General features: G+C 46.5%; 1 protein-coding gene across 3 annotated transcripts in view; it reads right to left on the bottom strand.

Moving 5' to 3' along the window:
* Positions 1-14047, bottom strand: part of LOC309356261 (dual oxidase 2-like) — a 53801-nt gene that overhangs the window by 23096 nt on the left and 16658 nt on the right. For all 3 annotated transcript variants that reach the window (XM_081887577.1, XM_081887578.1, XM_081887579.1), the window contains 9 exons: positions 13037-13127; positions 11907-12009; positions 9466-9623; positions 8203-8369; positions 5751-5869; positions 4668-4805; positions 3241-3357; positions 2158-2360; positions 1047-1232 (listed from right to left, as the gene is read on the bottom strand). In XM_081887577.1, the coding sequence (XP_081743703.1) occupies positions 1047-1232; positions 2158-2360; positions 3241-3357; positions 4668-4805; positions 5751-5869; positions 8203-8369; positions 9466-9623; positions 11907-12009; positions 13037-13127 (1282 nt within the window). The remainder of the gene's footprint in view (positions 1-1046; positions 1233-2157; positions 2361-3240; positions 3358-4667; positions 4806-5750; positions 5870-8202; positions 8370-9465; positions 9624-11906; positions 12010-13036; positions 13128-14047) is intronic.

Here is a 14047-nt window from a genome sequence, read left to right as displayed (position 1 = left end):
GGAATAGACAAAGGACAGCAGGTTCGAATCTCACTGGGGAGATCTTAGGCCTGCCACTGTCTCCAACTCTCACTGAGCACCCAGGGTATATCTGTAAGGATAAAAATGGAGGGTGTACCGTACTTAATTCTGAACTCCTTGGAGGAATTTTGGGATTTAAAAAAATGAATGTAATGAAATGAAAGAAACCACCATGCTCCTTCTTGCCATGCTCACCAGGCTCTGCATTTTTGAGGGGGGCTTAAAAAAAAAGAATTATGCCAAATTTGCATAGGATTGTACCCAGTGTTAGCCCTACACAGAATGCACCCATTGAAGTGAGTGAACACGAGTTCTTCATTAATTTCAGTGAATCTACTCTGAGTAGGACTAGCACTGGATACCACCAACAGCGTCACTGACATGCACTCCTCTTGGTGGGATGAGCATTTTTCGAGGAGGAAGTCATGATTGGAACACATCGCCTGTCCTATACTGAAATGTTTTTGTCAAATAAGTAGGCACATGCACAGATCTATCCCCGAGAAGGGCTATTTAAGGAAAGAGTTGAAAACATTTGAATGAGTAACACAGTGCAACATTGAGGCTCTTTTTCACGTACACATGGCAAATTACCTTGATTGTACACAATAACATCATCACTATGTATGTGCTGTCCGCTTATCTTGTTTGCCCTCTACATGTTATCAGAGACAGATGTTTACATTTGCAGCTATTTATATCATAGTAGGGACGAAAAGCTAAAAAACAAAGTTTGGATGTGGTTATTCGATGCATGGCTTTATTTGACACAAGTCCCATTGTGTTCAGAAGGATTTGCGCCCAGGTTTGAGAACACTGCGGGTGGTGTTCAATGCTAGTCCTGCTCTGAGTAGACCTATTGCAGTTAATGGCTGTGGCTAACTTAGGTTCATTCCTTTTAGTGGGTTTACTCTGAATAGGATTTAGTTGAACACAACCCAGGGCACCAGATTCAATTAACCTGGTACGCCAGCAGAAGTCAGTGCTCTTTTGTCTGTCCTCAAGTGCTAGTGTTATGAGAGTACCTGGGCAAATATATGCCTGAAGAAAATATCTAGGATGTCCTTTCTCTGCTCCTTGGTAACGGCCTTCTTCAGCAGCTGCTGTTCCTTCATGTCGGATATGTGGAGAGAGAGTCCATTTCTTTCAAGGTAGACCTTCAGACGATTAAGAAACTCCTTTCGCTCTGCCTCTCCATCAAATTGCAACACCTATGAATAAATGAGATGGAGAAGTTCTGATTGTGGAAATTCCTTCTCAGGAATATCTCCCTTTTTGATCTTTCTACATAGCAACTAAAGACAATGTTGCTTCAGCTGCTGTTAATTGATTTCTTTTAAACTGAGGCTTAATAAGGGATTTTGGCTGATAGGAAGTCAGGATTTCAACAGACATTACTTTAATGAGTGTTCAGTGTCTGTACACAAATATCTGAGCTGCACACTCAGTGCTGGATTTAAGCTGAAGCTTAAATATTTCAAAGGACCATTAAATACATCTTTAAACTATATTTAAAGTTTAGCATAATTGTCTTTCTGTATGTCAGCGTTTTCATATATGCTAAGTAAGAAATCAGAAGGCATTTCTGTTTGAAAGCATTTCAGATGCAGATATGCTTCCTGGAAGACAAATGTTTTAGTTTTTTAGTTGTATCCTCATCTATGCATCAGTATATAAAGGCAAATATAAATTTTTATTATTTCTATTCCATTTCTGTTAGAATGATGCATATTTTTGGTAATGCAATTGAACAGGGCCTCTTAAACTTGACACAGCTTAGAGCAGGTACTGGGAATCTTTGAACCTCCAGATGCTGTGAAACTACAACTCCCATAATCCCTGGGGCCCTTGGCATGCTTGTTGGGCTTGATGGAAGTGGCAATTCAGCACTATCAGGAGAGCCAAAAGGTTCCCCACACCTGGCTCAGAGCTTCAGCAATTCTTAATCTGGGCCTGTGCACACTCTTAAAGTTATTCACATACAATGTCCAAGGAGCGTAAAGTCTGTTTACACAACATTTGAGCTGTACGACACTTGTCCATGGGTACAGATAGCAGCATGTGAACAAGTCTAATGTTTTCAATATAGTTCATGAATGAGTAAACAGGCAGGCAGACACCGTACAAGTTGCATACCAGGTCATATTCTTTGGGGATCTTCAACAGTAAGGTTTTGTTGCCCTTGTTGTTGGAAAGGACGGTCTCCACTTTTTGCTGGCTTTTCAGAAAGATGCTCCGAAGCACGGCCAACTTGCTGTCCAGAACTCTGATCCCCTTGTCTTCCTGCAGCTGAAGGTAGACTAGAGAGCTGTCTGTCTTGGGGTCTTGCCATTCAAACGCTGGGAGAAATGAAAAGATTTATTGATATCTCGCCTTGGGTGCAGGACCCAAGGAGGCAAGTGGGATAAATTAAAACAGATACAACCAAAAACGGACAATAATTTTAATAATAATTTTAGCACCAGAGCTTTCCTTCTTCTAGATGGGCCACCTTCCCAGGTTGGCAAGCTCCATCTGCCCCTCACCTCCCTCTGAGGTAGGTGCAGAAACCACCTTCTTGACCGTTGGACCAATTATTGCATGGGTAGACAAACTAAGGCCCGGGGGCCGGATCTGGCCCAATCGCCTTCTAAATCTGGCCCACGGACAGACAATCAGTGTGTTTTTACATGAGTAGAATGTGTCCTTTTATTTAAAATGCATCTCCTGGTTATTTGTGGGGCATAGGAATTCGTTCATCCCCCCCCAAAAAAATATAGCCCCCCTCCAAGGTCTGAGGGACAGTGGACTGGCCCCCTGCTGAAAAAGTTTGCTGACCCCTGAATTATTGGTCTCATCCACTCAATCTGCCAGAGCCTGTCTTCGTATGCAGAGAAAGTTCCTAACTCACATTGGTGGAGAGCCATCAGCTACCCTCACCTGGTTTAGCTAGCCAATCAAAGTCATTCCCAGCCTCTGTCACATGCTGACAGGAGCCACAGGTGAGAACTAAGTGCAGGGGACCAAAGGTGGGGGACCGCAGGTGGACAAACTACCCCAGAAGGAGCACGGCATGTCCTTCACCAGAAGTTCCACCCTATGTACCCCTAGCACAAATGTAGAGAGGAAGTAATAATATTGTTTGCTGAGCAAAGAACAAAAGATATTCAAGGAGACTTTCCCCGCTACTCCTGCACCTGCAGGAGCATTTGGTTCCAGATCCTCTGGGAAATGCCTCACCGTGGATAGAATCTGCAGATATTTCTGCTTGTACCGAAGGGCTTTGCTTCTTCTTCTGCAGCTTCTTGAACGCTCTCCTCCGAAAGGCAGCAACAATCCAGGCGACAAACAGACTCACTGCAGAGACACCAATGGGACAGGCCTTGATGCGAAGCTAAGCCCTCGCTGCCAGGGTTGCTTGCCGCTAATGACTGTGCTGGGAGATGGCATTGCTGGGCACCTGCCACAGCCCGCACCCTGCAGGGGACCCACTGACAACTCCTGAAGCAACCTTCTCCAACTTGGTGCCAGCCAGGTATTTTGGGCTGCAACTCTCATCAGCCACAGACAGCAGGGAGGATGAGAGTTGCAGTCCAGTAACATCTGGAGACACACATTCCCTGATCAAACCATACATTTTATGAAATAAATAATAAATAAACAAACCATGGGGTTTTTTTTAAGTGGTGGGTGGTCCTAGATAGGCTTCCTCAAACTCAGCCCTCCAGATGTTTTGAGACTACAAATCCCATCATCCCTGACCACTGGTCCTGCTAGCTAGGGATCATGGGAGTTGTAGGCCAAAAACATCTGGAGGGCTGAGTCCTAGAGATAGGGGAATATGTCAATTTCAGTTTCTCTCGGTTTTCCAATCTTACAACTGGTTCTCCACATTTGCAATTTAATTATATTTTTTAATAAAAATAAAAAGCTCTCATGAAAATTCATCAGCATTTTAGTGTGAAATTCCCCAAATATACACATTTTGAGAGGCAGCTTTTCCTAATATCCTACATTTTTGCATAGCAATTTTCCCCAATATAAGGAACTTCTATAGGTTACGTTCAGCAATATATGCATTTTTTATTATATGCACTTTTTATCCTAGCATGTTCATGTTTGCACATGTTACTTGGTTGGAAAAACCACAAAGCAACATTTGGAGAAGTATGAATTTCAGAGGACGACCGCGTCAGTTCAAATATTGTTTTGGAAATTGTGAATTTGGTAAATTTGCCTTTTAATGCCTAATGAACTGAATGAAAATCCCAATGGCTGTTTGCTCCAATTCAGCTTCAAAGAGTGGGTTTTCATGGGGAAAGCTCCAGAGCAAAGAGAGAGAGAGCTTTAAAATGGGGACTTGTGCTTAGAAGGAGCAACGCAAAAGGTGTGGCATCGGTTTCAGCAAGAACACATGTCTCTCCTCAAAATAGTACAGGTTAACAGCTGCATCGTCTGGAAGCTGCAGAACCGGCGGCAGTGTTTGGGGTTGCCCACTGATTAGATCAGCTTAGACTCAGTACCAATGACTCATGGAAGACTCATCATATAAACATGGTCATGCTTTGCAGAAATGTTTGATATCAATGCGGGCACCCCTAAGGACATGGCCCCAATCCAACCCCTCCTTGGGATGTAAAGTAAGCAAAACCTGGTCTGAAACAAACCCAGAGGGAAGCAACAGAGAGCAATGATGGTGATCACAAATCCAGGTACACTCCCTGCGAAGTAATCCAGTACGGTTAGCTTGACACAGACAGGCAGCTGTTGTGAAGTCACTTGCTGGGGCTGAGAACATGGCGCACCTGGGAAGACAAAGTGGCCGGGGCATTAGACCAAAGTGACCACTAGTGCCCACAGCCACCCAAGAGTTCCTGAAGATTGCATAAATGCAGCAAGTATTTCTCTCCCCCATAGTTGCAATTCCCACCCCACTCCAGCGACACTTTGATGTTATGTCAAGTGCCAAATTGCTCCACGTTCTCTGGCCTATAGGGATGGAGCTCGCTTTGGCAATGGCATTTTCACTGCTTCTCTATCTCTCCAGCAGACAGAAAGCATCTCAGGTGATCTAGGTTTATAGGTGTGGGTAAACTGAGGGGATCGTGTGTTGAAATTCTGGAAATTACTCCATACTGCAACAATGGACTAAAAAGATTGTGGCACCTAACATCAAAATAAATAAAGTCGCTCTTGCAGCAAGATGGATGGAATGTCATAAAAATACTCCCACTGAAAATATCACAAAGTGCAAAAAAAAACAAAAAAAACCCACCGTACCACGGCTTCCATCCAAAATCTCCTCCTGGAACATTATTCCTTTTTTCAAATGACATTTTGATATATTTCAGTTGCTTCAAGCCTTTTGAATAGGAGCAGATAGTTTTCAATCTGGATCATATTCAGTCTGGTTAAAAACTCTGGCTGTATTCAGACATAACCCTAACAACCATAGCTTAATGTAATTTTTAAAATAAATAAAAACCCCTCGAGCTTATATGCTCCCATCTCCCCTTCTCTAACACAGCTGCAGGGAACAGAATAGAAATATTCACTTTCCGTTTCAACACAGTTTGCTGTTTGGTTTCCAAATCATGACAAACTGAAGTTAGTTTTAATTCCAAATTATCTGAACAAGCAACACCAAACCACGGTTTCTGGTCCTGGTCTATTTGGAGAAGTGGACAAGGCTTATAGAACAGATCCTGTGGGGTTGCTCTACCAACTGGTCAACAGAACATAAAACCCACCATCATGCAAGAAAAACACTTCTGTCTGGATGTCTTTTGACTCTGCATCGGTGACAGCTTCCAGGATGTCGTGGAATGTGGTATTTTTAATTTCTTTAATCTCATCAGAGGAGAATAACCTGAGAAAGGGAGTCAGCAAAAGGGTTAAGTGAAGCACCAGCCTGTTGCCGTCTGTGGGGTCTTGGGCAGAAGCCCACTTGATACATGATCCCTTTTAACTGGTGACCCATTTCCCCCTTCCCTATCGCCCCAAGCTTCATATCCAAATTCTGTGCCAGCAAATATGAATTATGCAATGTATGTACAGTGTGTAAATTAAACATGTTTGTGAAGCTCTGCAATATGTAGGGGGCATCACGATATTATGCAGGACGTGGAAGCCCTTGTCTGAACCAGTGGAGATCCTATTAAGGCATCTTATGGCTTTGGAGATTTCAGTCAGCACTGCTCTGCATTGTCAAGTGTGCCTTTATACCCATAAGGTCTAGAACCTTGGGCAGTTTTCGAGGGTTAAATGTTTAGGTGTCTGCATTTTACATCTAATATTCTAATATTGTGCTTGTATAGATTTGCAACATGCGCACAATCTTGCCATGCCCCATTGAACTATTCCTGGTACCAGCACAGAAGCTGGATAATTTATCATACAATGTGCACCTCCTAGGTATATATAACTTTTAAGTAAATTAGCTTATTGATGTTGGCTTCTTTTTTAAAAAAAGATACAGTGGTGCCCCGCAAGACGAACGCCTCGCAAGACGAAAAACCCGCTAGACGAAAGGGTTTTTCCGTTTTGGAGGCGCTTCGCAAAACGAATTTCCCTATGGGGTTGCTTCACAAGACGAAAAAATCTTGCGTCCCCCGGCGTTTTTCTTTTTTCTTTTTTCGCCCTTTTCCTAAGCCGCTAAGCCGCTTATCAGCTGTTCCACTGATAAGCCGCTTAACAGCTGATCGTTGGAAGCCGCTTGACAGCTCTAGCACTAATCCGCTAAGCTGTCAATGGGCTTGCTTCGCAAGACGAAAAAACCGCTAGACGAAGAGAATCGCGGAACGGATTAATTTCGTTTAGCGAGGCACCACTGTATTGCACAGGAACAGTGCAGTTATGAAGTCAGGAGAGTTCAATCTTTCCACAAGCTAGTACCTTACTTTCAAGAGAAATACATTTTCCCATCACTCAGCCTGTAATTTGCTGCTGCTGTGAAAATGTGATTCTTCCCACACAGCAATTAGCACTGAACTTCCAACACTCTCATATCCACAGCCCCAGTGCCTTTTCCCCCTTTCCTTTTAGAGTCGCTTGCCCCACTGCCCTCTGCGCCGAGAAGATTTATCATTGTTGTAACAACAATGCCCATTCCTTTAGACCAGGGTTAGGGAACCTCAGCACCGGAGGACCACTATTGGTCCTACAGCCCTGTCTGTCTCCACAGACCACACCCACTTCCAAAAGCCACACCCTCCAGGAGTGCTTTTGCCTGGCTGGTCTGTGTCTTTGAGCTGTGATAATGCCTCGCTTGCCTGGATACGTCAAAGTGTGTCTGTGGGCTCAGAAACCTCTGACCTCTGCATGGCAGGTATAAAGCTCCACCCACTTTTGCATCTGGCCCCCACCCACCACTGGTACACGGCCCCCAGAAGGCTGCCCATGAGGCAATGTGGCCCTCAGGCTGAACAAAGTTCCCCATCCCTGACTTAGACAGGTACAGCATCGGGCTTGGCATTTTCAAGCATTTCCAAGGGCTCATATCCTACAAAGAGGCCCACTGCCAATCCCTGGAGCCTCCTGGCCCTTCTACTGCTGGAGGAGCAAGGAGGAGGAACAGCAGCAACCGCAACACATTTTGTTTGCACCCTCATCCTGCGGGTGCAGGTTTGGCCCAGACAGAAGGGATGTGAATTTGGAGAATGAGGCAAGAATAGGAGGAAAAGGAGGAGAAGGAAGTGGCTGTACTAAAGCCCTTGCTGAAGGGCTCTCTCAAAACCTGAAAGCCAGGGATGGGGAACCTGTGGCGCTCCTGGGGGAGCTGTATTTGAGACATTATAGAGCAGGGTGGGGAGAGAAACTGTGGTCCTCCAGATTGCTGGACTACAACTCCCATCATCCCAGACTTTTGGTCTTGCTGGCAGGGGCTGATGAGAGTTCAAGTCCATTGACACCTGGGGGGGTGGCCTCATCTTTCCAACCTCTGTCACAAAGTATGGATCCACGAGAGCCCTGGGAAACTGTGGTTTGTTATAAAGGTGCTGCACACTGTAGCTCTGTGAGGAGGAAACTACAGCTTTCCAGGAGTCACGAATATAATGTAAAATTGTAGTGCGAATCTGTCTAGAGTTTCTGGTACTTGGTGGCAACGGCAAGAAATTTCCTCCCTCTTTCTGCAAGCTGGCCTTCCCGTTGTTCATGCACCCCATGCTTATGAATGTTTTCAAAAAGTTGGTTAGCTGTTACCCATTCTTGGTGTTTTCAAACCAGAACCGGTCTCCATCCCGTAAGCGAAGAAACTGGTCCTGAATGATGCTGCGGAAGAGCTTTCTATCAGCTTCCAACAGGCCCCCAAGCAGCAGTTCCAGGCGGTCTGTGTCATTGCTGTACATCTCTGCAAGTTCTCTGCAAAGCTGGGAACAAGCCATAAGGTTAGGTTGCTGCATCAAGACGAGTGGGAGGCTTTCCAGGCTCCTTGGTTAGTTAGAGGGGCAGGCTGCATTGACACCGCACATTTAAAGCACATGACTTCCCTCAAAGAATCCTGGGGACTTTATGAAGGCTAAATTACAGTCCCCAGGATCCTTTGGTGGAAGCAATTGTGCATATGTATGGCATATACACAGAAAGAGAGAGGCTGCTTTGAATCTGTCAACTAAAGCAGCTTCACTCTGATCATACAGTAAAAGAACAAAAGCCTTCAAAACATTTTTCTCCAGAGCGGCAGCAGGAGAGGAAGTGCTCTGTGGCTTTTTTGAGCTTGCTGATCTCCCAAAGACCTTAATGCCGCCTTCCTTAACTTTGGGCACTCAGATCAGTGGCGTAGCGTGAGGGGTGCAGGGAGGGCCGGCCGCACCGGGCACAACATCTGAGGGTTAGGGTGCGCAAATCCACAGGTTAGGGGGTGCAAATTACTTGCCTTGCCCCGGGTGCTGACAACCCACGCTACGCCACTGCCTTAGATGCTGGACTACAGCAGAGCTAATGGTCAGGAATAGGAATTGTAGTTCAACAACACCTGGGGACTGGAGACTAGGGAAGGCTGTCTTAAAGAGGGCAATGGGCAGGCCTGAAAGCTGTGAAGCAGTGATATGACAAGAGGACCATGGAAGCTGACTTGTAGTAGGTCAGAGGATTTATATCTAGCAATGTCTGCTCTGACTAGCAACAGATCTCCAGGGACTCAAGGAGGCAACTTTCCTCTCAGCTGATACATGTTTCTTCAAATATATCATGTCAAGGATTGAACCTTGGGGCTGATGTGTGCAAAAGAGGTGCTCGTCTTCTACCAAGTTGAAGGGCTCCTGCAATGTTTCAGCTACCTGGATTTTCTCAGGTAATGTCTGATTTTCTATGGGATGCACCACAGAAATGTAGGGTTGCTCTTATAGGCACTTGGGGAAATGGTCCATCTCCACGGATGGTCCTGCTTACAGGAGACAAAATGCACCCTGTTTCATGCCTGGCTTATCTATGCCCCCACCCCCTGCAAGACCTCTGACAGAGTACCGTTTCATTTGGGTGGATGTCCTGCCATTTGGTAGCAACGGAGTGGTTGAAGAACTCCCTGGCTCTATTATAGGAAGTTAATCCAAGGTCCCGCCCACGATGAATCCAGTTGGCTACGAAGTCCATGCGGGAGTACTTCAGGGTCCCATACCAGTAATCTGGAGAACAAGGGCAACACAGGACCATCAGGGCACTGCAACACAGAAGAATCCCTGCAGAGAGCAGAATGGCGGCCTTGGCAAGGCACCTCTGAGCGCTCAGACGGGCATCTGTTCTAGAAGGAACCCAGAAGGACCTGGCCTGCTTCCACATTAGGACTCCTTAGTGTTAATGCTAAGGCATTCCTGTTCAGCTTTAAGCTGTAAGTAGAAATGTAAAGTGGTTCCACGGTTAATGTTGAGCTTCCTCTCCATTCTCAGCCAGAAATACCGATTCACATGGTACAGAAGGAAGATACAAGTCTGGTGTATGTATCATTGAACCTAAGTAGGGCCCTGATGGATCACAGAATCATAAAAACATAGAATTGAAGATTTGGAAGTGACCCTGAGGATCACCATTTTTTATGCTTGCTACCCCAGTATATGCACTTTTAAGAACATTACTTGGCTGGAGAATGACATTGCAAAACTCATAGAAGAGCAAATTTTAGAGGATGGCTAAATTTCAGTTTGCTTTTTTTCCCCTAAAAAAAAAAGAGGGGCAAATCAAGTTTGCTTGCCTTTAAATGTGAAGTGAATCAAGTTTCTCTGCCATCCTTATTCATAATAGGCCCACTGAAACTAATGGACCTAAGTTCATGGTGAATTAATGGACCTGACCAAGTTCCAGCTGGTTTTTTGTTTTGCAATTAGGTAAATTCAGATTTACATTTTAATTGAATCCAATTCCTCTCCCTTCCCTATGTGATAGTAAGGGGCACCTGATTTGAGGGGACATTTGAGGAGGACAGCGGCAGAAAGAGTTAAACTGTTCCTCCACCCCACTTCCCTGTTGTACTAAAACTTCGCAAAAAGGGTGAAATGTCTCAATATTTTGCAAAGCAACCTAAGGCTCACTGCAAGGAAGAAGGATTCCCACCTCCCTTCTGTGACTTGCAGTGAGGTCAGTCCTGTGTTTTCCAAACCAACCCAATTTAAGGAGGCACGGGCACCCGGTCCTCCCCACTTTGTGGGTGTGACATCACATGCATGGCGCACATGTGACATCATGCAGCTAGACACCTGATGCGGCCTCCAGAAGGCCTAACGGGGTTCAACGGGGCCAGTTGTGACCTCTGGAGGGCCCGATGGGGCCCATTGCAGCTTCTGGAAGGCCCGATGAGGCCCATCACGGCTGCGGGAAGGTCCGGCAGGCCTTCCCACAGCCATGGCAGGCCTCATCGGGCCTTCCCGTGTTTGCAATGGGCCTCGTCGGGCCTTCCACAGGCCCCAGCAGGCCTTCCCGTAGCCATGATGGGCCTTCCCGCAGCTGCGGGGGGGCGGGTTGGGTTTTCCAGAGGCCGCAATGGGCCTCCAGAAGGTAAAGAGGCATGTGGTGGAGGGACATAGTGGCAGCGCGTGGAGCTACTCCAGGGCCCCCTGGAGTTGGCTGCCCCTCTTATCAGCTGGGCAGCATGTCTGGCCAGGCTGGGCTTCCTCAGGGGTGAACTCGGCGAGCGCATACGCTCTGCCACTGGGCATGCTGACATCAGTGCAAAAACGCCCCCGGTGCAAAAAAATTGTGGGTGCCCTGCCCCTTCATGGGGAGTGTTGTGGGGGCTGGAGCACCCACCGCCCCACACACTTGGCGCCTATGTAAGGAGGGAGAAGTCAAAGCTCCATATGTTTCCAGAGAAGTTTGCGTGTGGAAAATCCCTTCACTTTCACTGAGCCTCAGAGAGATTTGCAACACACTGAAATCTTTCACTGTTTTGCAAATCCCTCCCAGTTCAGCGCAATACCAAGTCCCCACGCTCTCCAGTTTCAGCCTAAGGATGTAGAGGGAATTGATTACATGCATTGCTTGCATTTCAGTGCAACAAGGAAGCAGAGAGAGGCAAAACCTGGGCTGTGAATGTAAGGGAGGAATGGACAGGAGTGCAAAGGATGGTGATCTACACCAGTTTGAATTGTCCTGGTCTTCCATTCTTTATATTTTCTAAAAAAAAAAAAAAGTTGGAATAAATGAGCCCTGCTAGCATCTGGACAGCACTAGGATGGCAACCCAAGTTTGCTGAGCCCACAAAGTAACTCTTCCTAGACTGATTCTGGGCAAAAGATTCCTTGCTTTTTATTGCCTTTCTCGGTTTGTAGACGGGATCAAATTGTTTTGCAATTAAAACACACACACACACAGAGAGAGAGAGAGAGAGAGAGAGAGAGAGAGAGAGAGAGAGAGAGAGAGAGGAGAGGAAGAAGGATTAAAAACTGGCAGGAATAAAGGAAGAAGGAAAAATCTACCTTGGAGATCTTCAACCACTATGTTGTCTTCCTTCTCAGCAATTTGAGAAGCCATCCCCAGCACCAGATCGGAAACATCCTTATCCGTTTTGATATTGGGATTCTGAACAGGATAGATAAAAAGACTCAGCATACAGCATTAGGTAAAGGTAAAGGTACCCCTGCCCGTACGGGCCAGTCTTGCCAGACTCTAGGGTTGTGCGCTCATCTCACTCTATAGGCCGGGAGCCAGCGCTGTCCGCAGACACTTCCAGGTCACGTGGCCAGCGTGACAAGCTGCATCTGGCGAGCCAGCGCAGCACACGGAACACCGTTTACCTTCCCGCTGGTAAGCGGTCCCTATTTATCTACTTGCACCTGGGGGTGCTTTCGAACTGCTAGGTTGGCAGGCGCTGGGACCGAACGACGGGAGCGCACCCCACTGCGGGGATTTGAACCGCCAACCATGCGATCGGCAAGTCCTAGGCGCTGAGGTTTTACCCACAGCGCCACCCGCGTCCCTAATACAGCATTAGCACACCACAAAGCTACACCCATTGCCAGTTCTGAGCTAGGATTAGCAGCATGGCAGGGAAGCCGCCAGTTCAGATCTTTAGATCAGTAGTCTGGCCCACAGCTAATAGAGACCAACACAACCTTACTGAAAACATTATTTGGGTCCAGAGTTGCTACATGCCTTGCTGAGGTTACCTGCTTAACCCGTGATATATGAAGCTGCCAGCACCAAGGAAGACTATTGGTCCACCTAGTTCAGTATTGTCTACACCAGAGATGAGGGAATTGTGGTCCTGCAAATGCTGTTGGACTCCCATCAACCCTAGCCAACATGAACAGTTGTCAGGAATGATGGGAGTTGTAGTCTATTAAGCGCAGGAGGGCCACAGTTTCTCCATCCCTGGTCATTACCGACTGGCAGTGACACTCCAAGGTTTTAGACAGGAGTCTCACCTCAACTTGGAGCTGCCATTAATTAAACCTGGAACTTTCTGCATGCAGAGCATGTGTTCTACCAGTGACCAATGGCGTATCTGTACCAACAACAGAAACCAATTTACTCTATTCATTTTCTGTTTAAGTGGTGTAACATGTGCCTTTGGTTAGAAATTTATTCTAAGTTGCAAGCCCCCTACCTCTCTGCTCCAATAACTGTTGCACAACCGGAGTACCGGGGAGCGGGTGCCATCTCTGTTAACCACTTCTCGGAAGTGACAACTTGAGTTCCTGAAAGAAAAGCAAAAGAAGTGAAATGATGCTCTAAACAGGAAATGAATGATATCTAAAGCCATAAGAGCCCCTCCAGGTGTATTCTGCAACATGTTATTGACACAGCTATAGTGCATCGGTGCAAACCATATTGAAAGTAGTGTCACATGCAACTCCCCCAATAGCACGATGAGCTCAAAACAACATGAATGCACAACAAAAGATGTTTGGAGGGGCCCTAGGGAAGTCAGAAGGGGGAGAGGGAAAACCAAACAGGGCTCCATTGAACAGAGTGAGGAAGTGAACACAGCAACCTTATCACGCCAACATCTAAAGTGAGCCCTCTGCAAGACCATTAAGCTGAGTCTAGGATTACCTTACTGCACCAACAAAATTGCTTCTTAAGAGCTAAAAGGGTTTCGTGCGTAAGTATTGCTTATAATGACCCTGTGAGGCAGGACAGCAAATCCTCTCCTTATTACCATGCTATGAGTAGGTCAAGAGACAACGGTAGTGAGAAGTTTGAACCAAGGCTGTCCAGGGTCACTCATGCTCCTTTCAAAGAGCGTTCAGCAACTACAGTCTCTTCAGAACATAGCAAGGCAGATTGCCATCCAGTAAATACTACTTGGGGACATGGGTGGCGCTGTGGGTTAAACCACAGAGCCTAGGACTTGCCGATCAGAAGGTCAGCAGTTCGAATCCCCACAAAGGGGTGAACTCCCATTGCTTGGTCCCTGCACCTGCCAACCTAGCAGTTCGAAATCACGTCAAAGTGCAAGTAGATAAATAGGTACCGCTCCAGCAGGAAGGTAAATGGTGTTTCCGTGCGCTGCTCTGGTTCGCCAGAAGCAGCTTAGTCATGCTGGCCAATAAAGCGAGATGAACGCCGCAACCCCAGAGTCGGTCACAACTGGATCTGATGGTCAGGGGTCCCT

Source organism: Podarcis melisellensis (assembly GCF_964234715.1).
Source record: "Podarcis melisellensis genome assembly, chromosome: 14".
Taxonomy (NCBI): Eukaryota; Metazoa; Chordata; class Lepidosauria; order Squamata; family Lacertidae; genus Podarcis; species Podarcis melisellensis.
Note: the sequence above shows the minus strand (reverse complement) of the source record. Positions and strands in the feature narration are given on the sequence as shown.